Genomic DNA, 24181 nt, shown 5'->3' with positions numbered 1-24181 from the left:
GACGGAAGTGTGCTTGACTTTTATACCCTGCATCTGTAAATAGGTTGCTTTCGAATTCTTGTTCTCATTGCATTACTTTTGCATTACTTTTATAATGCCTGGTCTGTTGTATTGGGACTATGTTCAGATGAATAGATATCCGTTTCATCCCAATATCCCGAGAATGTGACTATGGTGCGCTGTCTGGTCTCTCTAGTGCATCTAAGAAAGTGAGAGATGTCAATACAACTAACGAGACGACTGTCAGAATCGTGATACTCGCGACGAACGTTCCAAAAATAGAACGGTACGTGAAACTTACAAGATCGCGTACGACCATATGTGAAACTCATCCTAGGTCCTTGCAATGTTCGGTCATTTTCAAAGCATAATCTTTTGCAATACAAGACTTTTGCTCCGCAGAGCCTTAAAAGCCGTACCGCAGCTGAAGTACATGGAGTACGGAGTTCGCAGCCAATAATTTGTCGGAGTAACGGCGTAGTTTATATCGACTCCATACGGCATGATCACCGCCGATGCACAATTTATGCATCACGTGACTATAAGAGATAAGATAGCGGTGGAGATGCCGTGTTTCCGGCTCAGATTTAATCTTTGACCAATCAGGTTACAGTATTAGTGGGTCTTTGCCCCATGATTGGATGGATGCGGGGCGGAAATTGACCGGACTTTGCGGATTTTGAGATCTACGGTGTAGTTTGAGGACTACGTAACTACACCCAGTTATGCGTCGTAGGATTTAATAAGGACAAATGAGACAAAGGAGAGTAACCGTTATAAAGCATGGCCAAGTCCTCTTTGCTCTGCTGCAGTACCACAAGCAGAACAACTCGAGTGGTCGACTATTGCAACAACGATGGTCGACATAGAAAAGGCAGCTTCCCCAGAGAGATCCGAGGGGAATCAGACTTTGGACAATCAATCCGCATTCCATACTGCGCCGAGGGGCGACGATGATAAAGATTTAGAGAATGGCACCAGTAGCGGCAGTGATCAAGAAGATGCTTTGGAGCCAACACAGACTGCTAGATCACAGCGCTCTGAACGGGATCCAAAAGTAGTCAGTATCTCCATATCCTTCCTTGCAAGATTCTGGGTCAGTGCTAACAGTCTAATAGGTCACTTGGAAAGGACCCGACGACCCTGAAAACCCCAAAAACTGGCCCATGAAAAGACGCTGGGCAGCGGTATTTGTCGTCTCGTGCTTCACATTCATATCTCCAGTATCCTCATCTATGGTGTCACCTGCTCTGACAGCCATCGCGAAAGAACTCAACATTACAAATGAAGTCCAACTCGAAATGACCCTGTCCATCTTCGTTTTAGCATACGCTATTGGGCCTCTCTTCTTGGGTCCGCTCTCGGAAATTTATGGTCGAGTGATTGTCCTGCAGCTTGCCAACCTTTTCTATCTCATTTTTAATATTGCGTGCGGTGTTTCTCAGACAAAAGCGCAGATGATCGTCTTCCGATTCTTGTCTGGCTTAGGCGGTAGTGCCCCTTTATCAGTACGCTTGGCCCTTTCCACCATGCAGACTACAGATATTGACGATTTTTACAGATCGGAGGGGGCGTCATGGGCGACTGTTTCAAACCTGAAGAAAGAGGGCGAGCAATGGCCATGTATAGTCTTGCTCCTCTCCTAGGACCTGCTGTTGGCCCCATAGCGGGTGGCTTCATCGCTCAGCAGACGACTTGGCGATGGATTTTCTATTCAACATCAATTGTAGATGGTGCCATACAACTGGTCGGCCTTTTCCTACTACAAGAGACGTATGGGCCGACGTTATTAAGTCGCAAGGCCAAGAAACTCCGCAAAGAAACTCAAGATCCTTCCTGGCATACCGAATATGAAGTTGCAGGCCGCTCTTTAACCACTGTACTATCCACCGCGTTACGCCGTCCATTTGTCCTGCTTGGCACCCAACCAATTGTCCAGGCCTTGGCCTTATTCATGGCTTATATCTATGGCACACAGTATCTCATGCTGGCATCGTTTCCGAGTCTCTGGACGGGGCACTACAACGAATCCGTTGGTATTGGAGGACTCAATTTTATCTCTTTGGGAGTTGGATTCTTCGTCGGCGCTCAAATTACCGCTCGTTTAATGGACCATATTTATCGGCGACTGAAAAAGCGCAACGGCGGTGTTGGTGTCCCTGAATTCCGCACGCCACTACTCGTTGTGGGAGCGTTGTTTATCCCCGCTGGTCTGTTCATTTACGGCTGGACCGCGCAGTACAAAGTCCATTGGATCGTACCAAACATCGGGGCTGCGATATTCTGCGTCGGATCCATCATGGGATTCCAGTGTATCCAAACGTATCTGGTGGACGCGTATACGCTATATGCAGCTAGTGCTATGGCAGCAATCACTGTTTTACGGTCATTAGCCGGTTTTGGGTTCCCCCTTTTCGCACCTTATATGTTCGATGCACTGCATTACGGTTGGGGTAATAGTTTGTTGGCATTTGTTGCAATTTGCATTGGCATTCCGGCTCCTCTGCTATTATGGAAGTATGGCGCAAAGCTGCGGGCGATGAGTCCATTCGCAGCAGGCTGATATTTCTTGGAGAGAGCCCTGTTTTCTGATTATTCAACGGCAGGTTGAGTATTGTGTTAGGTTTTCGGGTGCATCAGCGTAAAGAGTCCACGTGTTGTCTATCGGAATGTTTGTTACTCTAGAAAGGCTACTAAGGACTGAGGGTATATTGAAAAGGATATTTGTAATAAAATATGTAGTTAGGTATACACCATAATCATCAATATTCCATAAAGATCATTACGGTAACAAGACACCTCCCTTCATGCAAGATCATGACACCGTCAGGGGTATATATGTTGAATGCGTACATGTCTGAAACATAACCCAAAACGAAAAGAATAAATCCATAATTAAAACCGCATCACATTATAGTCCTTGACCTTCGCATTATAAGATCAAGTCACAAATTCCTCCCAATAAATTACATCCATGCAACCCGCAGGACTATTTTAGACAGTCGCCTGCTTGACTTCTTCGTGCTCGGCAGAGACCATACCTTTCTCGGTAGCGAAGGTGGTGTGTGGGACCCACCCGGCGGAGGTACGGGGAGTGGTCTCCTCCATCATCCTGTCAACCTGTTCAAGAGAGAGACCCTTGGTCTCAGGAACGAGGAAGTAAGAGTACACCAAGCAGCAGGTGCAGAGACCGCCCCACACGAAGAAGACGGAGGACTTCATGTTACCATGGTCCTCTCCAACCATGTAAGGAGTAATGACGGCAATGATGGTATTCCACATCCAGTTGGAGGCAGTCGACAAGGCAACACCGCGGGAACGAATAGGGATAGGGAAGATCTCACCAATGAGAATCCAGGCACCAGGACCCCAGGTAGAGGCGAAGAAGAAGATGTAGATAGCAATGAAGGCGACCTGAGCATTGACGGCGGGGATATTGTTGGCGATAGTGCCTCCATTGCCATCGGAGTGGGTCTTGTTGAAACCGGCGGTGATACCGACAATGGCAACGATGAACTGGCAGATAAGCATACCAAGGGCACCGAAGATGAGAAGAGGACGACGGCCATATCTCTCAACAGTGTAGAAAGAGATAGGGGTGGAGCACACATTGACGAGGGTGAAGATGAGAGACATCAAAAAGGTGTTCTTGATAGCACCGGTGGACTGCAAGAAGGTAGTGGAGAAATAGAAGATGAAGTTCACACCAGTCCACTGCTGCATCATTTGAAGAGAGGTACCGAGGATGGTGCGGCGCAAGTTGGACTTCTGGACCCAAAGGCTACCAGTGAAGCAGTTTTTCCAGCTTCCGAACCAATTAGCATCGGGGATGACGCTGCGCTCGTATTCCTCGTTAGCCACGATCTCAGCGATCTCTGATTCGATGTATTCAGAGTCACGGGATTGGCCACGAAGTTTGCAGAGGGCGTTGATAGCATCATCGACACGACCCTTCTTGACGTAGTAACGAGGGGAGTCGGGAAGGAATAGGAGACCAGTTCCGAGAATGATAGCCCAGATGAACTGAATGGCAATGGGGATACGATAAGAACCGGTGTTGCTGTAGTGCTCGGTGCCGTACACGACGCAAGAGGCTAACAACAGACCAATAGTGACGCAGAATTGGTAGCAACCAACTAGAGCACCTCTGACTGCCTTGGGGCACTATTCGCGATTCAATCAGTACAATTGTTGGGTTCACCAGAAAACAGAAGGATGACTTACAATTTCGCTCATGTAAAGAATGACAATGGCTGATTCGAAACCGACACCAAATCCGGCAATGAGACGACCAGAGACGATTATGCCCAGCGCACTGCCGCCAACACCAGTGAGCATCTGAATGATGATACCAATGGAATAGATGACACAGCCAGTGATAACAGTCCATTTACGACCAATCTTCTCGGCGATATCACCAGCAATCAAAGCACCAAAGAAAGTTCCAGCGGAGAGAATAGAGACAATGAGGGACGAGTGTGAGGAAGAGAGACTGTTCTTTCCTGGGTCGATCATGTCAACGAACATCTTGATGCCATTGACACCGTTGATATATCCGGAATCGTATCCGAAGTAGAGACCACCACATGATGCAAAAGCACACAGAAGGTAGGCCTTCCAGGTAACTGGAGCCTCAATGCGGTTGATATCGGCGGTGGCGTGGAGACTCATCTTGACCGAGTCGAGAGGTTAACAACAACAAGTAGTGAAAAGGGGGCTCGGCCCAAACAGAGAACCTGCTGGGTGACTTGTGCTAGGGAGGAGGTGCCGAGCAAAGAAAGATAAGGGGAAAAAGAAAACCTGTCGCGTGGGAAAAGTAGGAGAACGACCGGGGGAAGTGAGGGGGGTTATATAGTAGTGCCCTCTGGGGTAATGTCCCAAGACGACACGAGACGAACCCAACTGCTTCATTCCAAGTACGTACATACACAGTAATCAGCTTGCAGAAATTTTCCGTTCCACTTGTGACTTGACCATAGTGTCCCCGCATCTCAGCAAGTTTGCCGTCCCCGGAAGCGTGCCATGGGCCGGGGATTGCATGGAGACTGGAGCCGTCTCTCTCGGCCTGGGGAATTCTTTCAATACGGGGGAATGAGAGTCAATACCAAAAGCAAGTGGGTGAAACCCTGAGCAAATGGCTGGAGTGGACGAAATTGGAAGTGTCGATATCCAATGATGTTCTCGGCAAATCTACGGCGACGCTAGACTACGAGCAGAAGTATTTGTGATACCGTACCGTATTTCTCATGTGACTGATACGAGTGGGCCAGAGCCAATACAGGTCGCAAAACGGTTTTTTATCGGTCATACGTTACATATTGAGCATAGTCTGTGATCCACACATAACGTGGCTTGATAGGGTCATTCTGAGGCTGGCTATTGGCCCAGAGCCGCGTAAAGTTTTTCTGGAACTTCAGACTGACCGTATTGACTTTGTAGCAAAGAAAGTTTCCACTCGATCAGACGTCGCAATGACCTGGAGACACGTCAAAACGTATTCGATCTATTACACCTTCATTATTCATAAGAATCAGTGCACATTGAGGATAAACAAAGGTACAGTCCATCGTCCTCAGACTGAATAGAGTCGAATCAAAGCCGTGGGCCCAATATCGAAAGTAGCGATGGAGCAAATAGTGTAAGTATCAAGTTACGTACTCAAAACATTAACGATGATCTGATCTTCATACGGTCGATCGCGCGGGAAAAAATTTGGCGCTTTCCCAATTTTGATTGGCCAAGAATATTAACTCCTTCCGCAAATGGGATGGTCAAAATTACCGCAATGAAACAACGAACACTAGCTGTAAAACCTTATTCTTACTTGCTTGCATGATCAATCAATTTGGCCGCTTCCAGTCTACTTCACAAGCAATTTACCATCACCTGATATCTCGAATCACAGCTCTAAGCCACTGTGTAACCAACATCCAACCGACATGACTCTGCGCCGAGACATAAGAGCAGTGTTTTCATACGAACTGGTCTCATGTTGAACTGGTCGCTCGGCCTTTCAACTCATCTGGGTCAAGATGCCGAGAAGCCAAGGTCTTGGGTGGGTTGGCAAACCCCGATTTCAAAAGAACAGTCACGAAACTTTTTTCTCTTTCGTGGGCCCGAGGGCAACCGGGAAAGTTTGGAGCCCCGTGCCAAACCAAATCTTTGAGCGAAGCAACATGGCTGCCAGCCAGCAACTCTGATTAGTACTGGATTTCTTGCCGTGGCAACTTGCAAGTGTGACAAGATTTCTTGGTACGGAGTTCTCCGCTATGGAGTTGGAAGGGCTTTGATTGGGAGGATCACGCCTCTTCGTGTGTTTTCTACGAGTTCATTGGTGTGACTGTTGACGTACACTTGTGCGATATCCATTGAATCTTGACTGCAATGCGGGGGGTGTACAAGGGAATCTAGATTCGATCGATCTTATGGGGGACGTGAAGGAACCGTCAAGATGAAGACATGGGAGTCGGTACAGGGACGTGTGTCACCATAAACAGAATGCTGTGGATGGATGCAATGAACATGGCCGTCCGCTAAGTCTATCACAGTGTCGCTGACTCGTGATCTTGGTTCATAGCCTGCCAAGTCCTTTGAAGGAAGAATGTTTACGCCAACCAAGCCGAATGACAAATCCATTGGCTATGCCGACCGAAGATTTGCCGTTGTGGCGTCTCTGTTCTGCTTGAAAGTTGGAAGGCAATCTATCTTTCTCCTGCTGAAATACGGCGTAGTTTAACCCTAATACCAGAACCTTCCAAATTGTTGCTTTTAAAGTTTTCCCTATACCGTCGATGTGATTGGCTATATAGGAAAAAAAGCCGATATTTGGCCTTGAAAGTTCGGTATGTCTTTTGTTTTTCCACTATTGAAATAAAAAACAGCCCTGGATGCCGAGAAACTTCTGGACTGAGACCCGGGCTGGGGAGTGTCGGTCTATGATATTACTTCCTAAGCCGATCGTCGGCATGCCATGCCCTTCCCGAAAACATCTGCTTCGTCCCATCCTAGCCGTTTCTCCTATACTCTTGTCGAGATTGAAGTAGTAACTATGAGGCTTTATTGACACATGTTTGCCATCGAATACTATGTACCTGTACCGATGTTGTGGATGGAGGTCCTGAAACATCATCAATATAGTTGCACGGATACCATAACCAGTTTCTTACTAAGTAATATCTAACTAAACCATTGATCCAGTATTACGGACTTCTTATGTAAAGTGGAATCCTTTATAACATCCGGAAGAGCCTATGAGAATCACACGCTTAGATTATACGATACAAACTTTAATATGTAAGTGTCCTCAACGTTTGTCACAAGTTACGAGTTCCATCAGAAATACAGGCCCACGATTCTCGGTTCCAGAGCTTCTGCTCCCATCAGCAGATTCTAATTTTCCGTAAAGGCTCACCGAAAATCCCCCCCAGCATAATCTTCTCCATTCCAGAACGCCGGGGTTAAACCCAAGATGCCGAAGGTATAATCAAAGACTCCACCCCGAACCAGACAAACTATGTAGTATTTAACAAGCTATTTCACTCATCATCATCAATCGGAGCATGGATTTCCCGATGCATATAGGGCTTAGCCACAGGAATACCAGCCTTTCGTTTTGATTGAGGCTTGGGTCGTGCCAAAGTGTATCTAGAGAAGACTCGGTTAGCAAAGAATCATGCTTATATGAGATACTCCGCAAACTTACTTAGCAAATGCCCTCGATAGAGCTTTCTTGCAGCTAACTTTTTGACTGCCTATGAATGACTCCACTGTAACAGCAATGGCTCGGTCAATATCTTGGGACGAGCAATACTCAGAAAGGCGCATTTTGCAGAAGGCCTCTGCTATACGCATGATGGCTTCCAAATGACGGACCTATCAAATGAAGTCAGAGCTGTCTCAATCTCCGCATTTTGGATAAGATCTCCAAGTTTATACTTACTGTAATGGGATAAGCCCCCGTAACCAGGGACTCTCGTCGCATGTCTGCAAAAAGTCGTGCAACTTTGTCCTGGTCAATCTGATACAATTTCGGATGGCATCTCTCGCGAGCGTAGAGAATATATTTTCGCAACAGCTCCTGTGGGATCTCGCCTTCCTTTTCTTCCTCAGCTTTTCTTCGGGCGTCTTCCCGAGCTTGTTGCTCCTCTGGAGTAAGCGGCAGACGAACACCCTCATCGGTCACGCGGTAACCTTCCTCATCAATAAGTTGTCCCTCCTTGTTAATAAGTCTACCTTTGGCATCTCTAAGAGGCTTTGGCGGGTTGGCTCGGGAGTGTGATTCAACAACGAAGGTTGCAAGTCGCTCATCTTCAGCTGGCTGCACCGTGTCCCGCACTACACAGAGAATATCAAAACGGGATAGAATTGGTTCTGTCAAAGCAACATTTTGGGAGAATGGAATCGTTCCGTTGTATCGACCACCCTGTGGATTGGCCGCGGCAACTACGGCACAGCGAGCCTGAAGTGTTGTTACAATGCCAGCTTTGGAAATTGAGATAGTCTGCTGCTCCATAGCTTCGTGGATTGAAGTTCGATCCTGGTCGTTCATCTTGTCGAACTCGTCTATCAAGCAGGTGCCTCGGTCGGCAAGCACCAAAGCGCCTCCTTCCAATGTCCACTCACTGGTCAAAGGGTCCCGTCGGACGCTTGCTGTAAGACCAACTGCACTAGCACCTTGACCAGTTGCAAAAACAGCTCGATGCGCTGTCTTCTCGACGTACTTCAAAACTTGTGACTTGGCGGTTCCTGGATCACCGAGAAGGAGAACGTTGATATCTCCGCGAATAGCCATTTTGCCTTGCGCTTCTTTCCTCACACCGCCAAATAAGGAGAGCGCGACCGCTGTCTTCACATCTTCATGGCCGTAAATACTCGGAGCAATAGAACGAACTATCTTGTCCACGATATCCGGTTCCCTAGAAAGTAACCGGATCTGCTCAATATCTTGCTCAGTCAAATGGAAACCAGCCATTTGATCATGAGATTTGATGACATGGTTAGCCTCGAGGATTGTCGCAAAGACAGGGAAGCCATTTTTGTTGTTGAGTTGGGCATCGTAGCTATTTCGATAGATACCAGTAACCTCTACCTCGTCACCAGGCTTGGCAATATCAATCAAGTCTGCGAGTAGAATGACTTCGCGTTGACGCGGGAGCCGACCAGCTGGCACTGAACCCGGAGACTCTTGGAGAGTCAGTTTTTGATAGTTTCGATATACGGTCTTTTCTGAGTTCATGGTAAAGGGACCTCGAGATTGACAGTTCTGGCAGAATGATATTTTGACTTCCTGTGCCGCCTCTTGTTGAAAAGGACCGAGCGTAACTTCACACTTATTGCAGCGGAACATGACGAATTTCAGCTGAGGAAACACTCCAGTTCGCCTTGTAACAACACCATTAACACGGACGAGACAGTTAAGATGGGATTGTCGCAGATCTCTCAGTGAGTAGACAACTGGGAGATCAGTGATGCGCACATGGATCTCATTTTGAATATCGGCAAAATGAGGATAATGGTAGAGAGTAGTTTCAAGAGCTGCCTGGTCGAAAATCTTCAAGACTTCTGTCGGCTCATTGGCAACAAAGAACCCTAATATGGCCTTGGCTGCCACAAGATGGTCATAAGAGACCTCGAGTGATGCAGAATTGACCTCACCGAGTGTCTTGATACGCTCTCCGTACACAGATCGACCGGAAGCGTCAATAAACTCGGTCATAAACGCTTTAAATTCACGACCAATTGTACGCATGACTTGTGGTTGGAGGATCCAGTCCGTCAAGTTAGCGGACTTTACATCAGATAATTCGTCGAGAGAGAGCTCTTCTTCCATAATATCTTCCCGCATGTCCATATCATCCCGTTCTTCGTCATAATGGTGCCTTCTGCGGCGTACTTGGCGGCTTAGATCCATATTAGTATCCTCGTCATCGTCCTGAAGAAAGGCAGCGGGCATGCGACGGCGACGTGCCAACTCTCGATCTCGTTTATTTAGGCGGGCATCGAGCTGTCGCCGTGTAGCAATATCGAGCTCTTCTTGGTCTTCGTCATCATCAATATACTCGCCGCGGTATTGTTCCTGCTGTTCGCTCCTGTAGTCTCTTTCGAAACCATCGGCGAAGAGGTCAATGCCATCTTCGTCCTCGGCCAACTCTTCGATATCATCAATGTCTCCTACAATCTCATCCTCCTCATCTCTGTCTAATTCATCGTCGAATGGAAGCATAGGAGGCGACGATGGAGGTGCTATATGGCGTCAATTACGGTTCGCGCTGATGTACCGCTGCAGGGAACAACTCACGGCTTGATGGAGGAGCGACCGACGAGGTCTCGTCATCTGGCTCTCGATCTCTCTTTCGACGACCCAAATTACCCAAGCCACGATTTGCAGCAGAGTTGCTGGGGCGCAACGGTGAACTGCGAATTTGTCAGTCCTGGTCACAAAGCATGCTTATATTTTCCCTCACCTCATGATGGGCCTGGATACTCTAGGTAGACCGAATCAACGGAGCAAAAGTGAATGAAATCGAATTTGTGCAGAGTAGGGGGGAAATTATGGCAGTAGGGTGGCACAGTTAAGACAGATGATTGCAAAGGTTGTTTTTATGTCGTTGTTGTTATCGAAGGGGTTTCTTTGTTGAGCTGGCAGTGGGCGCCGACTTTTTAGGCGGTCCCCTCCCGAAACGCGTCAACGCGCCCGAGACGCGTTCCTTCCTGTGTTCTAATTAAACCATTTCGGGAAAGGTCGTCCATCCACGTGACGTGTTCCAGGAAAAAAATATATATATTCACGTGATCAGCTATCCAAAAAGGGATACATTAGTTTATCGACTGCGCGTCCTAACTATCGCCGGGAGTCGCAATTGCGCCGCAGTTCCAGCGTGGCCAGCTCAACAATAACCATCTATGCTCTAGGAGACATCGTCTAAGTATCACAATGGCTACACCTTCTGGCGGCGATCAACCTACTGAAGCTCAGAATGATGGAAAGCTGGAGCAGATAAGTACTCGACGCCGAGAAAGCTTCGCCTCACAGGATTCCCAAACCGCAAAAGAGTAAGATGCTATCTCCACATCTGTTATCTATGTGACATTTTTTGGGCTAACTTACCCCTACAGCTTTATCGAATCCCAGCTACAACTCGAAGCCGATGCCCGTGAAATCCTGCCTTATGTAAGTGACTATCAATTCCCGACCAAATTGTTGTAAGATTGGCACTGACGGATCAAGTCTTTCGACTCCTGTACCCAAGAATTAGGACCACTCCGACAGACGCTATTCTCATGTTTGACATGTAATCCTCCACCTCAGGGCGACGACGATCCCTACACTCCAGCTGCTGTCTGCTACTCGTGCTCTATATCGTGTCATGGAGAACATACGTTAGTAGAGCTCTTCAGTAAGAGGAACTTCGTATGCGACTGCGGAACGACGCGACTCCCCAAGACGTCAGTATGTACGCTGCGAGTTGATCAGAAAACAAAAACGAAGGGTGTCCATTCCCAGCCTCCTGCGGATGAAAACAAATATAACCACAACTTTCGAAATCGCTTTTGCGCTTGCAATGAAGAATACGATCCGCATCAGGAGAAGGGGACTATGTTCCAATGCCTCGGTCTAGGAACACTCGAGACAGGTGGATGTGGAGAAGACTGGTGGCATCCTGAATGTCTTGTCGGTCTTCCAAGGGGGCGACAAGATGCAGTGAAGGACTCCGAAACCACACCAAAGAATGAAGAGGTTGAAGCAAACGCCGACAAGGCACCTGAGGAAACCGCGGATGGAGATGAGATACCCTTGCCCCCAGGGTTTCCGGATGAAGATGATTTCGAGACTTTCATCTGCTACAAGTGCCTGGATTCTAATCCTTGGTTGAAACGTTATGCTGGAACAAAAGGATTTCTACCGCCAATCTATAAACAAGCATCTAAGGAAGCCCATGAGACGGGAAAAGACGACAAATCCAAGTCGCAAGACCCACCGCAATCGCGAAAGCGTAATGCGGATGCCTACGAAATTGGTGAAAATCAGGATACAAAAAGAATAAAACTGGATAGGCAGGACGGACTGGAAAAAATCAAAGAGGAGAAAGAACCTACCGAAGTATCCAAGCACAAACATGAACTATTGCCGTCAGAGCATCCCTCAGGAACATTTTCCCTCTTTCTCAAGGAGGACTTCCGTGAACACTTATGTCACTGCCCCGACTGTTTTCACCACCTTGTCTCTCACCCTCAGCTTCGTGAAGAAGAGGAGACATACGAACCCCCATTATCCGAGGACGGTGAGGAGGGGGCAAATGGTGCAGGTAGCCAGGGAACAAAGAGTCTGTTGGATCGTGGCGAAGCAGCACTCAGCAACATTGATCGCGTAAGAGCTATAGAGGGAGCAATGGTCTACAATCATTTACGAGACAAGGTCAAATCATTCCTCAAGCCATTCGCCGAGAGTGGCCAGGCTGTTAGCGCAGAAGATATCAAGTCATACTTTGAGAAATTGCGCGGAGATGACATGGCCATACGCGAAGCTGGTGGGCAAGCTTCTGCTTTCAATCGTAATGGAGGAAGTGGAGGCGATGACAATAGCGAAGGGGGCGGTGCTAATCGGAAAGAACAAAGTGGTACGTATTTACCTCTTGCTTCAATTTTTATGCTGACAGATGCTTCATCTAGGATACTAATGTTTTGTCTGTACAACGGTGTCATATGGGGGATAATAAGGAATCCGGGGGTCCAGGATGACTAGGGGAAATGGATACTTCTGGTCGACGGCGCATATGATTTAGGAAAATCCACTTAATGTCTTCCATTCTGCATTTTTCTTCTTTCTACTTCTTTGTCTTTCGAGATAGCCCACCTTTTAGTTAGGAATCAGGAACATGTACCTTAAGAACAACCAATTGTGATTGACTTCAGATACTTTGAAATATAGTTTTCCATGTACATTACTGAGTTTGTTTGCCCAGTCACCATGAAAAGAATAATGTCATATAAGTAATGGTAATATGAACTCCTGGTTTGCTCTACAAAAGCATGCTTCGCGACAAACGTAACATAGGAGACAACACCGCTAGAACACCACTAATGCTTTAATCGAAAACCAAGCTATATGCGAACTCACTCTTTGAGACGTTTAGCCACCCGGCCCATTAGACTGTCATCTGGGAGTCCACTACGTTTCGTGCCTGGAAGACTACCGGTTCGAATATCGTTGCCTTCTTGACTAACCCGACGAGGGGGGTAAGTGGTTTCGCAGCCCTCGAAACAGTTCGCGCTTATTGGTCCGCCATTTGTAAAATATGGATGTTCCAGAGCTTCCTCGGCTGTGATCCGTTTCGCTGGATCGTACTCGAGTAATCGTGACAAGAGGTCAAAGCCATCGGCGCCAGGGGTGCCAACACTATTGCTTGCAGAATATCCACCCGTTTTCAAACATCCCTGATACCATGTATCAAGACCGGAAGGCTTGTTGTAATGGAGTGCTCCACGAGAGGACATTTTCATAGACTGCATCATAGACTGCATTTGATTGAACTCAGGCATCGCTGCTAGCCCAGGCCACGTTTCTTGTCGTGGAAAGCCCAATATCTCTACTATCTTCATCATTTGGTTCCGTTGGAACGGCACTGTCTTTTTGCTATCCATCTTTGCTTCTTCACCCTTGAATATAGGCCGTAACGAGAGCAATTCGGCAAATATGCATCCCACAGCCCACATGTCGACGGCCGGGGTGTAGTGTCGGCTACCCAGCAAGAGTTCCGGCGCCCGATACCAGATCGTTACCACCACTTTGTCACCAGCGAATAAGGAGTTCAATGGCTTGTAGAATAAGCGTGCCAATCCCAGATCGCCTATTCTGATAGCACCGCTAGCAGTCACAAGTATGTTGGCAGGTTTCAAGTCACGGTGGAGGACCCAGTTGGTATGTAGATATAGCAGACCGTTTAATAGCTGAAACAGTATAGAGCGGACCATTCTTGCAGGTATCGCATATCGCTGTTGCTGGGTATGATGATGGATAATTTGAAGCAAGTCGTGTTCGGTGTATTCGAAAACCATGAAGATGCATTTGTCCTCCAAGATAATCTCTTCAAGTCCTACCACGTTCGGATGATTGAGCTCTGAACATAAAGCCATCTCACGAATCGCAGATTGTGAGAGGCCAGTGTACTGAATTAACTCCCCCTCCTTGTCAGGCTTGAATCTATCTATTTTGTCAGTACTGATATGCTGAAAGAACCGACAGATTCTACGGACTTCTTGATAGCAAACTCGCCCTTCTTACCATTTTTCCCAAGCGCCTTATAGACGCGTCCATAAGTACCACTGCTGATGAAGCCAACAATATGGTATCGCTCTCTGATATGGACCTTACTCGTGTATCCACTGCCGGATCTGCCGGAATCTGAAAGACGACAGGTTAGCGCATGGTTGAGACTAGCATTTTCCGGTCATCCAGAAGAAACCACAAATGAGGAGCAAAAAAGAAGCAATCATGACTGATAAAGCGGCCTTGCTTTTGGCGTGTTGGTCTCATGATATCCGGAAGGATCGTGGAGCACGTGACCTCAGTTTCGAAAGCAAAAACCACACAACACCCAGAGAGGGAAATTACCACGAGGATATGTACCACCTAGTGAGTTTAGGAAGGAGTAATTTTTCCCAAACATGGTGAACAAAAATGAACACTTCGGCTGATACTGTACGGAGTACGAAGAAAGAAAGAGAGTGCGCTAATCGGACGAAGTATACAGGCCATTTCAATTCAGGAAATCGGAATGACAAGATTGAGGTATCGAAGTTCATGAAATCAAACGCAATCCATGGTGATGCTGCATGCCGGTGGTAGTGGGGGAGAAATATAAATAGAAAAACCGTCTATTTACCGTCAAAAGCAGCCTGCACGCTTCTCTTGAGGTTCAAATTCGCGGAGGAGACGTTGGGCCGGATGGAGGAAGAGGTCGTCAGGGGCCCACCGGTAGACGAAGGCGGATTAGTCACGCTCATCAATACCAACAATGAAGCGCCAGCTCCGACATGGAAGGGCAATGTGTATGGAGATCGGGAATGAAAAGACCAGAGAAAACTGGGGGTGTGGAATTCCACGTAAATTAGTCGAAAACTGCCGCTCTAGGCCGCGGGGTGGCGGGAAACTGAGTAGTCGAAGGAACCGGAATACTACCACGACGCAAGAATGATGGATGGATGGATGAAGTGGCGGGTTCCGAAAGCCAAGTGAGAAAAAAGCCGAGCATCAACTAGTTAAAAACTTGTTAGTTGTCTTTAGTTGTCCGGTGCCCACAGCCTGCTCCAGAGTCACACCCAGCCAGAGCGTTAGGGGGTGTAAAAAGTATTAGCCGGTAAGATGGCAAACAAGCGGGGATAGACGCTAAGAGGACAAGCAAGTATCATGCGTTGTGTAGTCACAAGTTGCCAGTCACTCTGATTCGATCAGCTCAATACTGCGTCCGAGAGGAGAGGAGGTTTGTAGCGAGTCGCGACTCTTCTGATGTCGGTTCGGACTTGGGAGTTGAGATGCTCTCCCATCCAATCACGTTCAGTTTTTATACACCGCTCCACAGCAGGTAATTTAATACGGTATTTACAACTCTACTATCTCATTTTCGTATTTTATTCATGATTTGACCGATACTGCTTTTACTTCTTCGACTGTCATCCCGTTCATCAACATTTTTGGTATCAAAGGAACCATCAAGAATCGAGGCTCGGTAGATGGAGGAGATGTTTGGTCTACGCTACTTGACGTAGTGGGAACGATCATATCCTCTTTGACTTATACTCTCACAAACGCGCCATGACCGAACGACCGAACGCGCCTGTTAAGCTTTCGTTACCACTAGTAGGCTACTCATGACATCGCATGATCAAGTTTCTGATTATTTCTCGTTAGAAGTATCAGCAAGACCTTTTCAACGAGCTCCGTAACGAAGATGAGCTCGTCATTCTCGCCCGAGGTCTGGGGCTCCTGCGCATCGTGACGAACCTTCTTCACGCTTTTGATGCGGCAGGCAACAACCTGATCATAGTGGTCGGTGCCGATGACCGAGAAAATGAATGGATTGGCGAAGGTGACTACCGTTGAGACTTGGTGTAGAGACGCTTTGAATATCTCAAACTAATACTATCTCAAGCGCTTGCGGAGCACTATGCAATCAGCAAAACCCCCCTGGCAAGGGGTTTGAAAGTGATCAATACGGATAGAGCCACTGTCCCCATGAGGTGTGTTGAGTCTTAATGCGCATGGAAGCCAACTAACAATCTGGCAGAGAGAAAATATATAATCAAGGAGGCATATTAAGCGTAACATCGCGGATACTAGTTGTCGATCTGTTGTCCAGTAAGCAACTTGAGTAGCATGTAATACCGGCCAAGCATCCTTCTAATTCCTTCGCAGAGCTCCTTGATCCAGAGAAAATCACCGGTATCATCTTGTTACACGCGGAAAGGCAAATGCTGATTGATCCCATATTGAGCTGTGAACTGTGAGCAACATACTAACCTCAAATTAGAGTTGTGGCAACCGCTTTAGAAGCCTTCATTGTACGGGTGTATCGTCAATTCAACAAAAATGGCTTCCTGAAGGCATTCTCTGACAGCCCAGAACCTTTCACTACTGGATTTGCGCCTTTGTCCAATGGGTTACGAAACTTGTTCCTGCGCAAACCCTCACTCTGGCCTCGATTCCATGTCACTGTTGCAGAATCCCTTGAGGGTCGCTACAAAGCAGAAGTGATCGAACTCGAAGTTCCGATGACCGATAAGATGAGGGACATTCAAAGCGCGGTTATGGAATGCGTCGAGACGAGTGTTTCCGAACTCAAGAAGGCCAATAGTGGCCTTGATATGGAAGATTGGACGTTGGATAGTGCCTTGCATAGTAATTTCGATGTAGCGATACGTCGGCAATTGGATCCAATTTGGCACCGTGTCAGTTTTAGGACGCGACAAATCGTCAACGATTTAACGGTTCTAAGGGCTATATTACAGTAAGAGTCGGCGCAAATGTCATGCGGATGGTGTGACTAACATTTCTAGCTCTCTTCTTACATATGATGCGGTATCCCTACTGAAATACTTGGACACGGTTGTTGCAGCTCATTCCGCTCCACCGGGATCAACAAGACACAGCTTCTCTCCTTGGCTCTTTTTGGATGCAGCGCACGTCCTTTTCGAAACCGCAAAATCCCGCGTGTATAGAGGTAAAATAACAGGGGCATTTTCTGCTGCATTACAACCTGTTCTGGAAGAGCAGCCCAAGTGGCAAGTGCTTGCAGAGATACTTCAGGAGATCGAGCAAGATGCATATCTCAACCCCACACAGCGTGGTGACTCTAATAGCACTGTATTGATCATGTGTGGTGATCAGCGCACATGCAGACAACTTCGAGACTTCTTATCGTTGATGCATACTCGACCTGTTGCTGAAACTGATGAGGACGAAGAGGGATTTGATGAAGATAAATTGTCCGAAGAGAGCACATCAGCAGAAATCATGATGCGGAGAAAGTTGAGGGAGTACCTCAATTGGAAACAGAATTTTTCGCGCGTCAAGGATAATCTTTACGCACCGAAACCAAACTCAAATGAAGCGCCGAATCGAGGGCAAAGTTCTTCCTCCGCCTCGGGTAGGGCTCCTCCAAACAAGCGCCGTCGTGTGCGTGGTGGCGGTTCAAGTTCTCTTGTCTCCAGCCGAGCCCCGAATACCACTGTACAAGGGCAGGATGAGGCCCCTATACAAGTGTCAAAATTACTGGATGATCTCCAACCATGTGCGGTGGAAGAGGCATTGAAAGAAGATAACGTCATTGATAATCTTGAAGATATGGAAGATTTTTACGAACTATATGATATGAATGATCTCGTGATGATTCATCCTTACGACGGAGATATGGACGAGCGAATCCTGGAAGAAGCTCGACCACGATACATTATCATGTATGAACCAGACGCTGCTTTCATTCGTCGAGTTGAGGTGTACCGCAGCTCCCATAATGACCGCAATGTACGGGTTTACTTTATGTACTATGGAGGATCTGTGGAAGAACAGCGCTACCTTAGTACAGTGCGGCGGGAAAAAGATGCCTTTACTAAGCTCATCACCGAAAAGGGTGTAAGTTTATCGTTTGCGTCAGATCACGGACTCTAGCTAACCACACCCGTTGGCAGGGTTTGGCCGTAACCCTAACACACGACAAAATTCTTGAAGATCCCGAGGAACAGTTTCTCAGGACTGTAAATACTCGAATAGCCGGCGGCGGACGATTGGCTGCTACTGCAGCGCCACCGACTGTCGTTGTGGATGTTCGCGAATTTAGAAGCGCGTTGCCGTCTCTACTACATGGCCGTAGTATGGTCGTTGTCCCTTGCCAGTTAACAGTCGGAGACTACGTCTTGACCCCAGATATATGTGTGGAGCGCAAGTCCGTACGTGACTTGATCAGCTCTCTGAAAAACGGTCGTCTCTATAACCAGGCCGAGACGATGCTAAAGCATTACAAAAACCCACTACTTCTGATTGAGTTTGAGCAAAACAAGTCCTTCACCTTTGACGCCTTTGCATCCGCTTCCCTACCTAGCACGAGCTTTCTCTCGGACTATGTCTTCACGTCATCCGGTAATCCTGCATCAGCGGCAAATAGTTCTCTCGTCAACCCATCAACTCCCAAATCCGCACAGCACATGCTCGTCCTTCTGACCCTAGCATTCCCACGCTTAAAAATCATATGGTCGTCATCACCATACCAAACAGCCGAAATATTCGCAGAGCTGAAAAAGAATAACCCAGAACCCGACCCTATAAAGGCGGTTCAGATTGGTCTCAACGTTGATATTGCGGCATCTTCGCATCCGGGCGATGTCATGGCTGCGGCTGGTATAGAGCATCGGGTATTTCATCAACTTCCGCAGGATATGCTTCGTGCTGTACCCGGGGTCACACCGGTGGTACTTGAGCGGTTGAGTTTGGAGACGAATAGCATTCATGAGATTGCTAATATGGATGTGGAAGACCTCGATCCGCTTGTTGGGAAGGAAACAGCAAGGAAGATCACTAGGTTCTTTAGGAAAAGTGTTTTTGAGGATGAGACAGAAGGTTCATGAGCTCATTAGGCGAGTTTCAGCTTTGGAGTCATCCTGATTTACTGACATGTACTACCTTTACCGCCATGATATAGGGTAACCGAGAGTGAATCTGTAATGGACAGATTTCATTCTATTGCTATACAATGTATAAGAATTCAGATTCATTATATCCTCACAAGCAAAAGACAAAGCAAACCTGCCAGCAAGGCAGCGGCCAATGATGAAACGATTCTGGAATCATGATTGTTGGAGTAAAGTTTTTTGAGAGAAAATGGAGAAATGTAGTTCATAAACCGTGACATGCAGTCAATGCGTATGTGGTGAAAACGTCAAAATCAAGTAAACACTTCGTAAGTCATGTCACAACCATCATCCGCACCCTGCCCGTATATCTATAATGTGACCGAGAAATGATGGGTATAAGGCCACACAACACAACAAAACCGAGTGTCAAAGTTTCTCTGCCCGTACCAATTCTTAACCACAACATAGAGTCTCCCAGTCAATCACTTTCTGACCCGTTATGCCTTTGATGTTTCTTCGGAGTGAGCCCAACAAATCGAAGCGGTCCCTCTTCAATACCAAGCCAAGAAAAGCGACATCGTGAATGACACATCATGACTGTGTTTCCGAATAAGTTTTCCCGTGAATAAAATAGCTCAGATTATTCAGTAATGAAAAGCGACGCAGATCGACCTATGGCACTCGTGTCCCACCCGAGGTAAACCACTCTTTTAGAAAACAATGACAAAGTGGTAAGCTCGCCGGGTATGTTGTAGTGGTGATTTTCTTAGATCTCGTCGACATCGATCTCCTTTTCGTCGCTACTGTCACGGTCCTCGTCGAACTCGACGTTGTCTTCGAAGCCTTCGTGACCATATGTATCGGTTTCGTTGATCTTGGCGTTCTCGGGCAGCTCGCCATATGCCTTGAGACTACGAGCCTCGTCGGCGCTGTACTTCATGATGACATCTCCTTTCTCGTCTTGGTAGTCGCGGAGGGAAAGTAGGATAATATCGCCTTGGTTGATCCACACCTTCTTGCGCAATTTCCCTCGAATGTGTGCGAGACGCTTTTCGCCGTCGAAGCACTGGGCCTCTAGACGACCATTTCCCAACATCTTAACGACCTGGGCGTATTCCTGGCCGTCTTCTTTGAAAATAAGCTCACGCTTCTCGTTGTCGTTTTCGTTCTTGCCACGACGTCGGTTTTTACCACCCTATATTGATTTTTCACATCAGCAAGTCGGTCAGACGGAGAAAGCGGGGTTGTGTGCGTTCGGGGAAGAAAACTCACCTTTCCCTTATTCTTAGGCATGTTGAGGCGATTCCAGTAAGTTCACGTAAAAATTTGGTATTTGACAAGATAGCAATGTGAGTCCCGCTGTCCGAGGTTGTATAACGGTCTTGTGAGTTGTTCTTGTTGGAAGAGAGGAGAAACTCGGGAAGTATTTATACAAAGATTTGATTTGGTGGGGGTTCCTGCCTGAAAATTGCCTGATTCCGTCCGGTTCGATTCGACGTCTTGGGCTTTCCTGCCTGAGGCGCCGACCCTTGGTTTGTGCCTTGCGGTTGCCTCCGTCTTTCCTATTCACCGCCCGAGATTTTGCCGATTAATGTCACTTGAAATAGGTTTATTATTCCTTCATGCTATAGTTACAATCTGATGGCTGCTGTGGAATTCGAATAATGAGGTAAGCTCATGTATCAATTATGAATCAAACACAATCTGAACTGAAATAAGTGGTCGATTCAATCAATTCCTCGTTATGACGATTCGATCTACGCTCAAACCGCGACCAGCCTCTATTGCTAGCTAGACATGATATACCTCCCATCGCCTAAGTATCCTCCGCGGCCAATCTATAAGGCGCTCAGTCACCGCGATATTATCTTCAGGTACAATGCGAATACTCTCATGACAGCTTGGGCGTTGACACGCAGCCGCCAAGCAGAGCAGCCACATGTCTTAAAGCCCAGGGTCCACGACTTTTACGATAATCGCGATCCTAATACGCTATGGTGGAAGATCGCAACACAACCTTTGAAGCTGAAAAGGGTTGTTCGAAGCCATTGTTCGCGTCGACTACGTCGACTCTTTCGCGAAGCATTGTATTCGAGAGGATACGATGAGAATGGGAAGCCTCTTCCACAGGACAAGCTTCCTGAGGGCGCGTCGCTCCGCGAGGCTCCGTTACGTGGAACTCTGGAAATTGAACCTGTCGAGTCCATTGTCATACAAGATGATTCTCGAGTCAGAAAACTTATGGAAGCACATCTAGATCGTGTCATAACGACCATGAAAGATTGGCCGATTGATAAAGACACAGGAGCTTACAAAATGACGCCGTCATAAAGGCAAAAATTTCTTTCTCAGAACGAACGACATGACTGCTATAGAATATAGTCAATTGTAACAGAAAGCGTACCATATAGATCATCAACAGAGTGATCGAAGTAGGGATAATGTGGATCTCCCTCGTAAGCTCGGGTTGCGATTGGCCCAGCAGTTGTACCTGGGATATTTGGCACGTGTCGCTCCTGACCTTCTCCGAAAGAATAATGTCGCGGACTCCCTGAATCTTTATACGTACATATAAGCAATCTCACCAGCTCGTCGCTTTCATCATATCCGGCGCATTGAATTGGGAATAACATACTGCGTTTCTTAGGATGTTGGTATCTTTGACCGTGGGCAAAGTCGACGCTGGCGTCGCGGTCTTGTTAACGCAGGACAACAGACTGGTAGGTAGCTTCGTATCAAGCCTACATCACAAGCATTTTCCCGTGTCGCATCGATATTCGGCTACATGCACTACTTATATCTAAGACTAATCGTATGCTTCAATAGATTGAATTCCCTTCGGTGCTACTCCCGAAGAACATCAGCTCTGGAAGCATTGTCGACATTGACGTCTCCCGGAACCACGCCGCTGAAGCAAAGAGTATAGCGAATTTCCAGGCACTTCAAAAACGTATCCTCAATACCTACGGCTTGGAGACTCCTTCCCCTCCCGTTCTTCGTCTACGAAATGCCACACAGACATCCTTAGTCCTAGAGTGGGACCCCATCAAGCTTGCTACGGCCTCGTTGAAGTCCCTGTCCCTCTACCGCAATGGTTCAAAGGCTGGGTCAATCCCTCGTCCTCTAGAAATGCAAAGTACCAAAATTAGTGGTCTTGCCATCCACGCCGAATATACATTTCACCTCGTCTTGCGAACTACAGCTGGAACTTATCATTCGGAAAAACTGACCTGCCGTACTCATAAAATGACTGATCTATCAGGCATAACGGTGACCCCAGGAATTATGCCACAACCTCAAAGAGAAGCCCTCGAACGCGCCCTTGATAGGATAGGAGGAAAGCTTGTCGATACTGTGCGAATTGATACCACTCATTTTGTGTGTACTGAAGGCCGAGGCCCGGCGTGGGAAAAGGCAGTGGAAATGAACTTGCCAGTCGTGCGACCTGAATGGGTAGATGCGTGTGAAGCGGAGGGAACTATTGTTGGAGTGCGAGGTTATTATCTCAATGCAGACCCGAAACATCGACAGCTAGGCCCACGACAAGTACCACATCAGCAACAACAACAACAACCGCCACCACAGCAGCAGCAGCAGGCTCCTGAATTAGTGGTTTCAGAAACAACAACTCCCCCAACAAGTAACCAGTCGAACTTGCCAGTGCGCGCACCGGAACCGATCTCAGAGGGCCCGCCTACACCTTTCCCAGGTGGACCTACAGAAGTCACATCAACCGAAGTTCCGGAGGAGCATGAAGCTGATCGCGCGGAACCTCCTTCTCCACCCCCCAAAGACGAACCTTCTAATGAGCTAAAAGATGATGGCGAGGAGGGGCCTGATGAGTCAGATGTCAACGAAGAAATTGAGGACGAAAATAAGAAGACGGCCGATAAAAAGGGTTCTCAGGAAGAGCCAGCTGTCGAGCATGAACCCATAAAAAAGATAGATAAAGCTCAACCAGAAGGTGAGGGCGAGCTCGAAGAGGTCTCTCTATAGGCGCTCATTGGCCTTTGAGTGGACATATGCAGCCTAGGTTATCCATGTTTGTTCTTCTGAGGTTCTGCTTACTTTGTCATGGCATTTACCTTTCCAGCGTTGACTAGGATATATGCTTATAATGATTACATACTCATATTTGTATTCACAACCATTTGTTGTTCACTATTCAGATAAATAATGGCATATAATTAAACTTAATAGGTACATTTACATCAAAGCTTCCAGGTAATGATGTTTCTGATTCCTGGTACTGAATGCTGATCAATGTGTATACTTCTAAGGTTGCTCTTTAGTGCTTTGTATTTCTGAGCGGTTCACCTACACAACTTATTTTATGTTTGAGTGAAAGGAATTCTTTTAATACAGGAACTCACTGACTTACAGAACATAGAGTTCTATTTCCAATTACAAGAATTACTTCTAAATGCCTCAGGTATATTGTTCAACTTCTGATATAAAGAGATGGATCTTCTCCCATACTTTACCTAACTCGGAACTATTCCTCATTAACAAAAAGCTCTTCTCATTCTGTTGGAATCCTCTACCACTTTTCAGGCATCAAAACACAACCTATCCTCTATTGCCATCTATCGATCAGTTCCCTACAATATGCCTCCGCCACCAATGAGACCCAGAGCATCACGACCAACCAGCGCCAATCCCAACGTAGACTCTTACGAACTCCTAGACCTAAGCGAGCATGCAGACCGACAACGCGACGATTCAATTCCCCGCCATCAGCGGCGTCGTTGGACAGAAGATCAGATCTGGGTATTTGTTTGCGTGGGTATCGCCTTATTCGGAACTGGTTTGTACCTCTTGGGTGGGTTGAGAATGTTACGCTTCGTACGGGAGACACAGGATGGACTCCCACCACCGCCGCCGGACTGGCCAAGGCAATGGAATCAAACAATTCATAAAATAGAAACTGTGCTACGTGTTAGGGTTTGAAATTGAATATGGATGTATTCCAAGTTTGTATGAAGGGTATTGAAGTCATGACTCTTGATAACTTCATGCCCTAGCTTAAGTCGAATCTTACTATAGAACGAATTGCGTT

At 47.1% G+C, this 24181-nt stretch overlaps 8 protein-coding genes across 11 annotated transcripts, besides 1 other annotated feature; 4 read left to right on the top strand and 4 right to left on the bottom strand.

Moving 5' to 3' along the window:
* Nucleotides 1-754: 754 nt before the first annotated feature.
* TSTA_026950 (MFS multidrug transporter, putative) lies at nt 755-2670 on the top strand. The gene is made up of 3 exons (XM_002479782.1): nt 755-1060; nt 1119-1508; nt 1562-2670. The coding sequence occupies exons 1-3, from the start codon at nt 857-859 to the stop codon at nt 2561-2563; spliced, it is 1596 nt and encodes a 531-aa protein (XP_002479827.1). The 5' UTR covers nt 755-856; the 3' UTR covers nt 2564-2670.
* A 41-nt stretch (nt 2671-2711) lies between these two features.
* Nucleotides 2712-4809, bottom strand: TSTA_026940 (MFS monosaccharide transporter, putative). Its single transcript, XM_002479781.1, has 2 exons — nt 4225-4809; nt 2712-4164 (listed from the first exon to the last, which is right to left on the bottom strand). Exons 1-2 carry the CDS (start codon nt 4669-4671, stop codon nt 2995-2997), a joined length of 1617 nt encoding a protein of 538 aa, XP_002479826.1. The 5' UTR covers nt 4672-4809; the 3' UTR covers nt 2712-2994.
* Nucleotides 4810-7373: 2564 nt separating this feature from the next.
* TSTA_026930 (DNA replication licensing factor Mcm2, putative) lies at nt 7374-10468 on the bottom strand (the record flags this gene model as incomplete). Its single annotated transcript, XM_002479780.1, has 5 exons — nt 7374-7644; nt 7703-7872; nt 7940-10242; nt 10298-10413; nt 10464-10468. The coding sequence occupies 5 exons, from the start codon at nt 10466-10468 to the stop codon at nt 7536-7538; spliced, it is 2703 nt and encodes a 900-aa protein (XP_002479825.1). The 3' UTR covers nt 7374-7535.
* Nucleotides 10469-10933: 465 nt separating this feature from the next.
* On the top strand, nt 10934-14182 carry TSTA_026920 (metaphase-anaphase transition protein (Mlo2), putative; the record flags this gene model as incomplete). The annotated part of the gene is made up of 4 exons (XM_002479779.1): nt 10934-11052; nt 11116-11170; nt 11228-12617; nt 12670-14182. The coding sequence occupies 4 exons, from the start codon at nt 10934-10936 to the stop codon at nt 12675-12677; spliced, it is 1572 nt and encodes a 523-aa protein (XP_002479824.1). The 3' UTR covers nt 12678-14182.
* TSTA_026910 (cyclin-dependent protein kinase Ssn3, putative) lies at nt 12671-15265 on the bottom strand. Of its 4 annotated transcripts, none has more exons than XM_002479775.1 (3): nt 14612-15265; nt 14254-14401; nt 12671-14200 (listed from the first exon to the last, which is right to left on the bottom strand). In XM_002479775.1, exons 1-3 carry the CDS (start codon nt 14664-14666, stop codon nt 13114-13116), a joined length of 1290 nt encoding a protein of 429 aa, XP_002479820.1. In that variant the 5' UTR covers nt 14667-15265; the 3' UTR covers nt 12671-13113. The 4 variants fall into 4 exon arrangements, with proteins under 4 accessions (XP_002479820.1, XP_002479822.1, XP_002479821.1 ...); XM_002479777.1 differs by having other exon boundaries at nt 14282-14401; XM_002479776.1 differs by having other exon boundaries at nt 14883-15265.
* Nucleotides 15266-15633: 368 nt separating this feature from the next.
* Nucleotides 15634-19116, top strand: TSTA_026900 (DNA repair protein RAD1, putative; the record flags this gene model as incomplete). The annotated part of the gene is made up of 8 exons (XM_002479774.1): nt 15634-15856; nt 15908-16085; nt 16149-16236; nt 16284-16354; nt 16412-16463; nt 16527-17003; nt 17053-18127; nt 18184-19116. Exons 1-8 carry the CDS (start codon nt 15812-15814, stop codon nt 19114-19116), a joined length of 2919 nt encoding a protein of 972 aa, XP_002479819.1. The 5' UTR covers nt 15634-15811.
* TSTA_026890 (eukaryotic translation initiation factor eIF-1A subunit, putative) lies at nt 18226-20568 on the bottom strand. Its single transcript, XM_002479773.1, has 2 exons — nt 20395-20568; nt 18226-20317 (listed from the first exon to the last, which is right to left on the bottom strand). Exons 1-2 carry the CDS (start codon nt 20413-20415, stop codon nt 19889-19891), a joined length of 450 nt encoding a protein of 149 aa, XP_002479818.1. The 5' UTR covers nt 20416-20568; the 3' UTR covers nt 18226-19888.
* Nucleotides 20569-21664: 1096 nt separating this feature from the next.
* TSTA_026880 (chitin biosynthesis protein (Chs5), putative) lies at nt 21665-23271 on the top strand. The gene is made up of 2 exons (XM_002479772.1): nt 21665-21842; nt 21949-23271. Exons 1-2 carry the CDS (start codon nt 21771-21773, stop codon nt 23116-23118), a joined length of 1242 nt encoding a protein of 413 aa, XP_002479817.1. The 5' UTR covers nt 21665-21770; the 3' UTR covers nt 23119-23271.
* Nucleotides 22662-22718: a microsatellite.
* Nucleotides 23272-24181: the final 910 nt, after the last annotated feature.

The sequence above is a fragment of the Talaromyces stipitatus genome, genomic scaffold (assembly GCF_000003125.1).
Source record: "Talaromyces stipitatus ATCC 10500 scf_1105507295541 genomic scaffold, whole genome shotgun sequence".
NCBI classification, from domain to species: Eukaryota; Fungi; Ascomycota; class Eurotiomycetes; order Eurotiales; family Trichocomaceae; genus Talaromyces; species Talaromyces stipitatus.
This window is presented reverse-complemented; position numbering and strand designations above follow the sequence as displayed.

Excerpts from the sequence above, each read along its gene's own strand:
- TSTA_026950 (XM_002479782.1), top strand. The coding sequence starts at position 857 with ATGGTCGACATAGAAAAGGCAGCTTCCCCAGAGAGATCCGAGGGGAAT. Across the intron at positions 1,061-1,118 it reads CTGAACGGGATCCAAAAGTA|GTCACTTGGAAAGGACCCGA; the intron begins GTCAGTATCTCC and ends ACAGTCTAATAG. Across the intron at positions 1,509-1,561 it reads GCGGTAGTGCCCCTTTATCA|ATCGGAGGGGGCGTCATGGG; the intron begins GTACGCTTGGCC and ends CGATTTTTACAG.
- TSTA_026940 (XM_002479781.1), bottom strand. The coding sequence starts at position 4,671 with ATGAGTCTCCACGCCACCGCCGATATCAACCGCATTGAGGCTCCAGTT. Across the intron at positions 4,165-4,224 it reads TTCTTTACATGAGCGAAATT|TGCCCCAAGGCAGTCAGAGG; the intron begins GTAAGTCATCCT and ends AATCGCGAATAG.
- TSTA_026910 (XM_002479776.1), bottom strand. The coding sequence starts at position 15,003 with ATGAGCGTGACTAATCCGCCTTCGTCTACCGGTGGGCCCCTGACGACC. Across the intron at positions 14,402-14,882 it reads CGTGCAGGCTGCTTTTGACG|ATTCCGGCAGATCCGGCAGT; the intron begins GTAAATAGACGG and ends GTCGTCTTTCAG. Across the intron at positions 14,201-14,253 it reads GGCGAGTTTGCTATCAAGAA|ATTCAAGCCTGACAAGGAGG; the intron begins GTCCGTAGAATC and ends CAAAATAGATAG.
- TSTA_026890 (XM_002479773.1), bottom strand. The coding sequence starts at position 20,415 with ATGCCTAAGAATAAGGGAAAG. Across the intron at positions 20,318-20,394 it reads TGCCTAAGAATAAGGGAAAG|GGTGGTAAAAACCGACGTCG; the intron begins GTGAGTTTTCTT and ends AAATCAATATAG.
- TSTA_026880 (XM_002479772.1), top strand. The coding sequence starts at position 21,771 with ATGTTGGTATCTTTGACCGTGGGCAAAGTCGACGCTGGCGTCGCGGTC. Across the intron at positions 21,843-21,948 it reads TAACGCAGGACAACAGACTG|ATTGAATTCCCTTCGGTGCT; the intron begins GTAGGTAGCTTC and ends ATGCTTCAATAG.